The 9,308-nt window shown below is 30.0% G+C and overlaps 1 protein-coding gene across 1 annotated transcript; it reads left to right on the top strand.

The window, feature by feature from the left end:
- Positions 1 to 2,707: 2,707 nt before the first annotated feature.
- On the top strand, positions 2,708 to 5,033 carry LOC107014177 (WEB family protein At1g12150-like). Its single transcript, XM_015214029.2, has 2 exons — positions 2,708 to 2,829; positions 3,406 to 5,033. The coding sequence occupies exons 1-2, from the start codon at positions 2,719 to 2,721 to the stop codon at positions 4,849 to 4,851; spliced, it is 1,557 nt and encodes a 518-aa protein (XP_015069515.1). The 5' UTR covers positions 2,708 to 2,718; the 3' UTR covers positions 4,852 to 5,033.
- Positions 5,034 to 9,308: the final 4,275 nt, after the last annotated feature.

Here is a 9,308-nt window from a genome sequence, read left to right as displayed (position 1 = left end):
CTCCCAAAATCATTTCTTAATAATATAATATACTCACTAACCAAACATGAGAAAATAAGTCATAAATCTACTTACTTTCCAAAAAAAACATTTTCCTCCACACCAAACACACCCATATTTCAAATTAAGATTTACAATTAGAATCCTCAAATATATGGTGTCTCCTAATACTTTCTGTCTTTCCGGTCCTCTCTAACAGATTCATAGGGATAAAACAAAAGTGTTAGAAGAATTATGAGAGATTAGTTATTAATTTTGGAAAAATTACAGAAATCTCACATTTAATTTCTCTGGTTGCCATTATCTCCTATTAGTTTTATAAATTTTCAAATCCCTCATTTTCGCGCATCAGATTAATTTAGCAACGCATCAAATAAATGTATCTCGTGCATCAGATTAATGTATCTCATGCGTCAAATTAGTGTATCATGTATAAAATGTACATCAGATTAGAGTATCATGTATAAAATAATTAATGTATGTCGCGCATCAAATGTATCATCGCTTATATTATTGTATCAGTTTGAGGGATTTATGTAATTATAAACTTATAAGGGACAAATGGTAATTTTGCCTTAAAAGTATGTGATTTCTGTCGGTAATCAAGAGGCCAACGAGAAGAACTGGAAGAGGGGCTCCAAATATCTTAGCTAGCAATTTGGCCATAGATTTTCAAATATTCTTGGCAAATATTATTTGGTGGTGAAATTTTGGGTGAAGTTTCATCATGTCTTTGGCCATAGTATTTTAGTAATATATTTCACTTTTTTAGAAAAATATGATTTGCACCCATAAAGTTTTTAAAACTATCAAAACTAACCATAAGTTTGTATTACAAGTCAATTGGATCTTTGTTGCAATAAGTAACAAGTAGTGTCCATGACACTAGAGCAATGTGATAGTTTGGAGTGAGTGCAACAAATATCATTGCATACATCGTGAAATAGACAAAACAAATGTTTTTGTTATGTTGAGACGATTGTTCATCATTTTCATCATCACTTTCATATTCACTGAATATTTCATCACTACTTTGACGTTTACGTAAACAATTATGCAATACAATGCAAACAACTACCATAAATAGTGTTTTTGTAAAAGATAAAAATTTGGTGTAAAATTTCAATTTTCAAAAGATTCTAAATAATGAGATTTGACCAAAATACTAGAAAAAACTAGTATTTGAAAATTTGAATATTTGCCAAAAATTTATCAAATAATAACAAATTGTATAGACAAACACTATTTGCCAAATTTTCTCCAAATATTTTTTGGGATATCTATGGCCAAACTATGAGGCATAATTTTTTTAGTATGTTTTTTAAAAAATGATAGGTATTTTTTTTATTAGAAACAATTAAACTAATGAAACATTCCTAAAAAAAATAATAAGACATTCTCCGGGAAAAAATAAAGATAAACAATAACAAAATCGTTCAAGTTCAAGTATTTTTTAGTTGAACTGCAAAATGACCTCAAGCGGACATATAAAGCGAGTATATATACATTTATATTAAATTGCGGACTTCAAAATAATAAAATCATTTTTGATTAGGCAAAAGAAGTCTCCTATAGAAAATAGATAAGAATATCGAAGAGAGGTAAACACGTTTTCGAAATAGAAAATGAAATCTAGGACATATGAAGAAATTGATAGACGTTGCGGGCTTAATTGAATTGAACCTGATATGAAAACTTATCAAGTGATGACTTTTGAATTTGAAATTAACAAATAATTTTGACTCAGACCCTGCTTTTCCTTAAAAGTATTTTGGAGTAGAATCTAAAAAAAAAAAATCCATTTTTCTCCTTAAATTTTATTCCAAAGCAAACAATATCAACGATCAAGTAAAATGTCGAAATAATGCACAAGTATCTCCTCAATCTATGTCCGAAATTTCAGAGACACACTTATATTATACTAATGTCCTATTACCCTTGAACTGATTTATAAATAATTTTCTACTCCTTTTCATCCTACGTGACATTATCTTCTGGGCGCAGCGTGTGTTGACATTTTTTTTCAAACTAGTGTCACGTAGGCCGAAAAGGGGTAGAAAATTATTTATAAAATAAGTTCAGGGGTTAATAGGACCTTGGTATAATATAAATGTGTCTCTGAGATTTCAGATATAAATTAAGGAGATACTTATGCATTTTTCCTAAAATGTCATTTATAATAGAATACCACTTATTATGAATAGTTGTAATTACTTTTTTTTTAAAGTAATTTAATAAATTAAGAAATTATTTTAACGTTTCGTATTTTCTTACTCAACATTGTATTGAGTAAATAAATCATATAAATTAAAATATGTTCAGTCAGATATTATTAAAACCAAAATAAGAATTTATCAATATTTCAAGTATATATTAAAAGAGGAACAAAATGAAATAATGCAGTAAACAAACAAAACAAGGTGCGCGCGCAAACAAAAGTTCAAAACGGCCGAATAATAACAATTTATATCAAAACATAGAACAATGCTGTTCGTTTTTTGTTTTTTTTTCTGTATCAACAATGCTCCTCCGTTGTATTCTTCCTTCCACAGCAGCGACAGATATTATCGGATTTTCCGATTCTCTAATTATTCCATGTTTATAAATCAAATCAAATTCTCAATCTTATTGCTTCGATCTCACCAGGTAGTTTCTTCTTCATCTTTCTCAAATTTTAATTGATTTTTTTTTGGAGATCCAAAGAAAAAAGGGTTTTTAATGGGAGAGATCGATACGAAATCGATTGAATCAGTCCAAGCTGCAATTTCATTGTTTGGAGAGAAATCCTGTGATCACAAGAAGAAATATAGATCCACTTCATGTATCAATGTAAGCCAATTTACTCATTTTTAATCCTTCGGCACAAGTTCAGGGGCGAATTTATGTTTTTTCCCAAAATCATAGTAAAATATAGATTGTTTGAGTTGATTATTTTTTCGATTAAGTTTTTATTCGTTGTTCCCTCAAGATATAAGCGTAGTTGTTGTTGTAAGATTAGAATTAAAGTATATAAAGTGCTACTCTCTTCGATGTGATATAGTTTGAATTGACGTGGAGTATAAGAACAAGAATGAAGATTTTTGGAACTTATGATATTAAACATGTCATTATATTTGCATGTGGTGATATAACTTTTGAAACTTCTGCACTTAAGCATGTCTTTTTTTTTCGTTCTTATAACCATGATGTCCAGGTCAGCTTGCGCGTGGTTATATAACCATGATATCCAGGTCAGCTTGCGTGTGGTTATATGAGTTGATTTTTCCAAATCTAGATGTGTTTAATTGATATGTGTGAGATACTATGTTCTTTAAACAAATTGATAATCTTAATAGCAAATTTACAATGCCTGATTGGATGTACTTGAAGATACTTATTCGTTCTTGTTTTTCGTTGAATTAACAGGAGACGGAGAAAGAAAATGATACAGAAAGTGTGTTGAAATACTTGGCAAACCTCAAAATTCAACTTGAGGCGAAGGATTCTGCACACAAGCAAGTACTTCTTAAGCTAGACCATCACGAAAATACAGTTGATGAACTATGCACTCTGCTAATGAGCTCTGAACTCGAGAAGGAGATTTACATGATCGAATGTGAAGGGTTGAGGATTCATGTACATAAGCTTGAGTCGAGAATTCAGGAGATGGATGACCAACTTTTGGAGTCTGTAATGATACGAGATCAGCTGTCACATGCCACCAATGAGTTAAAGGCCACACAAAGAGAACTAGTGACAGCAACAGATGCTAAGATTGAAGCCTTGTCACAAGTAGAAGTGATGGAAAATGCTTTGAGCATTGAAAAGTTAAAGATTGAAGAGCTATCGCGAGATGTGGCAAGGCTGAACGAGACTGTTGTGCACTTGAGAATGACAGCTACTAAGGCAGAAGAGAACGCTGCGCTTTTGGAATTAGAAGCAGCAAATGCAAAGGAAGAAGTGGCTTTTATGAGGCATCAATTAGAAATGATGCAGGATTTGGAGAATGAGCTATTGGACAAGTTTGCACTTATTGATTCAATGAAAGCAGAACTCCAAGAATTGAAAGAACTTCGCGCTTCTACTGAGAAAGCCCCTTCAGATGCTGCTGCTTCTAGTGAGGTGAAAAAGTTAAATGAAGCTCTCGAATTACAAGAGAGAAAGAATTGGGATCAGTCCGGTTATATCAGTCTATTGGAATCAGAACTCAGACAATTAAAAGGGGAACTGAACAAAGCCAACGAAGAGTCTACTCGTGCTAATGCAGACTTTGGAACAATTAACATCGAGCTGGATCAGATTAAAAAGGAAATGATTGAGACTAGAGAAAAGGAATCGGAAGCACAAGTTGAGATAGCATTCCTAAAATCCGAGCTTCACAAAGGGAAGTCGAAAATTGCAGCAGCAGAAGTTGCTGATTCAGTAGCCAAGAGTGAGAAATCAGCTTTACATCTCGCGTTACAGCAGCTGGCCTTAGAGGCTGAAGAGGCTAAAAACGAAAACAGGAGACTTAAAGAAGCCGGTAAGGCATTACAAGAGGGAAAAGGAGAGGCCAAGGAGGAGTATGATCAGTTACATGATGAACCAAATGAAATTCAAGTACTGAAGAAAGAACTAAAAACAGCAACAGTGAAAATTAACGAGCTGAGGACGAGAGCTGAGCAGGCGATAAGCAGAGCTGAGGCAGCTGAAAAGGGTAAATCAGCACTTGAAAATCAGATAAAGAGGTGGAAGGAACATAAAGAGAGAAAAAAGGCTGCATTGGCAGCACTTAAAGAGGAGTCCATTTCCAGAGAAATCACTGAATACAAATCTGATACTTCTTCGAAAACACTACAACCTCTTGGTAAGGTTCTCAAAATGAAGTTTTAGTTTCACAAATCTATTGCATAACTTATCCATACGAATATCAATGATATCCTCAATCATCCTATGGCCGAAAGTAGTACATAAGTGACGCTTTCCTCTTCAGTACCAATCATAATTACCTCGCGCAAAGATAGAAGAAAGAAAGCTGTCATCGGTATATCTTTGAAAGCTCAAACGGAGGGAATAAGCAGACTCCTTTAAGGCTACTGAAGCCACTTTAGTGCAAAAAAAGGTTTTTATGTAATGTATAATTTTGCTAGTATGAAAAATGATAGTACAATGTGATTTATTGATCTTGTTATAACTTTTATATCACACTCTCTTGTTACTTGTTTTTGGTTTAAAATTAGATATAGTATTTAAACATACTATGTATGTTGGGAATGTTAATACTAACTCAATGGAGAAAAAGTTATAACTAGGAAGAGTTTTATGAGTGATTGAAGGGAAGGATAATCCTTGAACAAATTATTTTAAAAAGGACCATAATTGAAAATTTTACAAAAGGACTTATGCTCTGTGTCAAGAGATTGTTTGTATCATATGGATTATATAAAAAAATAATTAGTTATTACTATTGCGGACACTTGTAATTTATAAATTTTTGTATATTTGAAAGTTTAAAAATTCAAATGCTTATTTATAAAAGGAACATAGAGATACGTGGTGTTTGAGGATATTCCGATGTATTATTTATAAACTATGATTTGTTCATTGAACTCATTTGCTCATTGGTAAGATGCGGTAAAAATTGAGGAAATTTTAATAGTTTTTAAGATCCGTGTGGTTTTCATGTCTATGAGGAAAAATACAATTTAACAAAATAAATTTGCATGTCCAAATAAAATTCTAACTTCAAATCAATCTGGTTTCAATTAACTTATTTTAAATTATGATTTCAAATCATGTCCAAACGAGGCCTAAGGTTAGAATGTTGGATGCAATAGATCTTATTGGGCCAACAACTTGGGCTGAGTATAAAAGGTTGGACTGAGGGATCGCAGCCCAAAAGGTAGGAACATGTACGGTGGGAACAAGTTCTCACGAAAATAGTGAAAAATCCTAATATTTTATATGAAAATATTATTATTATTTTTTCTTTTCTCACCGATTAAATCAAATTATCTACAGAGTTAGTCAAATTTGAAGTTTGGGTTTTGGTCGAACTTTATTGTTTATTCGTTATTATGTTAAATAAAATAGTCTGACAGTCAAAAATTTACTTAAAAAAAATAATCAAATTATCTATGAAAATAGTTTTTGAATCATTTTTCAGTAGAAAAATAGTGTTTTTTTTAAATAGTGTTCTATGCTAAGAATAGTTATATAACCCCAATAGTATCTTTCATACATCGAACCTCAAATCAATCATGAATTTCCTTTTTATTTTGTCATACATAGCCTCTAAAATGGAAACTCGTAGAGAATATAGACTCTTCAATCAAGTGGAATGGAATGAGATAAGAGTCTATGGAGATCTTTCCTATCCACTTACTCGTGGAGTATTTGCTCTGGAGTAGGTTCTTCGATAGGATCACGTACATATAAACTCAAATATGAGGCTTGTCTAAAAATAAAATTTCATCTACATTTTCAACAATATCGTTTTAGTATATGTTTAATGAATTACCCAGAAATAGAAATTACTATTTATTATTTTTTATCTCACCAATCAAAGATCTCGAAGAGTCTTGGGGGGCAAGTATTGGTTTAAAAGTAGAAATAGTCAGTCAATGGGAAAATGGTAGATGTAATCTTGTTGAACAGAAGCACTCTTTTAGTCCTTTGAATCATTTTTCTCCATTATACACTCTGTGTGTTTTTTGACCTTAAGCCATCTTTTTTTGACAAATATACATTATAACAAAGACACATATATGATTTTACTATATATGTCATGAATCACTACCATTTTTATTTACTGGATTTTAAATATATTTTATATAAAGTTTGAGTTAAAACTATAAAGATTACTTCTCATTTCTTAACATAATAAATTAATGTTAGTACATAGAATAACTTACAATTAAGGTCAGTGTACAATTTGTGGGTTTATAAAAAGTCGAAATGAATAATTTTTGTTTAGATCAAATATTGTATATCTATTAAATTCTTTACTGAATATTTATAATAAATATTTAATTATGAACTCAATTGTTACGATGGTATACTAACTCTGAGATTCTTATACAAAATTATAAATTTAAATTTGAAAAATTCACCTTTATTTACAATATAGTCTTTTTAAATGTATGATGTTGTAAAAGAAATCATGCTATAGTTATATTTCCTTAGGGATTGTTTGGTTTGAATATTAGTTGTACTATTAGAACTAGTTAATCTGATGTTATTTTTATTGGCCGTTTGATTTATTGTATTAAAATAACTTACATAGTGTGACTTTTAAAAAAGAAGTCATTCGCTTGCAAATTAAAATATCTTTCACTTTATTTTAATAAATAAAATAATTTGAGGACCTTATGAGGATATTTTATTATTTTCATCGCCTTAATTACGCCAAAGTAATTAATCTTAGTACTCATAATTCATACTCTAACAAGAATGACTTATCTCGATACAAATTAATATCAAAGAAGGAATAAAATACTAGGTACTTAATTTTTTAATCCAATTTTTTATTTCAAAACCATCTTTATTTATCTAGTATACCAAATTAGTTGTGTATATTTTTCATTTTGCCTTGTGTGGAAAAGGCATATATATAATTGCCCCTCCACAAGCCAAAATGGAATACCTTTTCCCCCTCGAGATAGGCTATTTACGTGAAATTGAACCCCACCATTTTAAAATTTATCGAATTTAATAATTTTTGCTGAAATAATATATTTATATTGATAAATTCATTAAATACATATATGCATATATTATATCTATATCATGTTAGTTATCTATTTTTCCTTTACATACTTCAAAAGAAATCATAATTAAGAACTGTAGTAATTTTAAATAACTATTTTTAATAATGTGAAAAACTAATATGAGACAGATAGAATATTAGAATCCAATTATTCGGACTCAAAATCATTGTTCTAAATCCAAAATCCATGTAGATTCACTTGATATAGTTTTTCTCTTGATTCCAACTTATTTTATATGAACACAAACTCCAAGTCTCCAATAATAAAAAGCTTAATTAACTCATTAGCTAATCCAATTAACAACATGCTTTGATAGTCTAAAAATAATATTTTCAAAGTAATGGCCCATGATATAACCTAGTAGTAATTAATTAATTAACAATGTCTTTATTTTTATTTTATTTATTTATTTATTGGTAATGGAGCATCAAAAAGAAGAAGAAAAAAAGCAAACAATATGCTTCTCCTTTTTAATTTATTATTTTATTAAATCAGCTTCTGGATTGTTCCTTGATGTCCACTCAAGACTTTTGGATTTTTTTTTAGCATCATGAAATTGGAAGTTGGGACTTTGACATCATGAATTACATTTTAGGAAAAAGAATAAAAGAAAATTCAAATTCCAATTTTATATTATATGTATATATTCCATGCATTTTCTCTCTTTAATTTCCCCTTTTTTGGTTTTCTTTTTTCTCAAAGTGGCATACTTTTGTTTTCCATCCAATCTGATATGTCTATTCCGCTTTGAGGTTTAAATTAAATTCAAATTCATATTAGAAAAACTCACTTTTAGAAGTACAGTTGTTTCTACAAAAGCACGATTTCATATTCAAACTAAAATTTAAAATCTCTAATTGAGAACAAAAGAGTCTTTATCAGTCGACTATAGCTAGAGTATTAGGGAAAATGCACAAGTACTTCCTCAACCTATGTCCGAAATTTCCGAGACACATTTATACAATACTAAGGTCCTATTACACCTCTGAACTTATTTTATAAGTAAATTTTCTACCCCTTTTCAGCCTATGTGACACTAGTTGAAAAAAAAGTCATTTAGCGTTGGACCCACAAGATAGTGTTACGTAGGCCGAAATGGGGTAAAAACTTATTAATAAAATAAGTTCAGGAGGTAATAAGATCTTAATATAGTATAAGTATGTCTCTGAAATTTCGAGCATAGGTTAAGAGAGTACTTATGCATTATCCCAAAGTATTACAAAATACATATTTTCGATGGACCAATAGATCATATGAAAAGGAGATATTATGAAAGGTCATATATTGTATGAAATTGTTCTAATAAAAAATTTATTCATAATTTATTTTTCTTTACTACACCCACCTATCTTAAAATCTTAAACATATTAAATGAATCTAACCTAATTTTTTTTTTTAAAAAAAATCTCAGACTCCTTCCCTCCACAAAAGAAATCCATATGTATTTAATTTTTAAATTTTAAACGTGAAATAAAGACAAGCCAACTATTGGAGAGTGGATTTTGAACGAACAGAACTCAAATTTTTATTTTGCTAAAAATTAATATCCTCTACAATCTCCATTTCAATTTATCTAAAATT

This window comes from Solanum pennellii, chromosome 3 (genome assembly GCF_001406875.1).
Source record: "Solanum pennellii chromosome 3, SPENNV200".
In the NCBI taxonomy this organism is placed as follows: domain Eukaryota; kingdom Viridiplantae; phylum Streptophyta; class Magnoliopsida; order Solanales; family Solanaceae; genus Solanum; species Solanum pennellii.
This window is presented reverse-complemented; position numbering and strand designations above follow the sequence as displayed.

Coding starts and splice junctions, on each gene's coding strand:
- LOC107014177 (XM_015214029.2), top strand. CDS start 2,719: ATGGGAGAGATCGATACGAAATCGATTGAATCAGTCCAAGCTGCAATT. Junction 2,830..3,405: donor GATCCACTTCATGTATCAAT/GTAAGCCAATTT, acceptor TTGAATTAACAG/GAGACGGAGAAAGAAAATGA.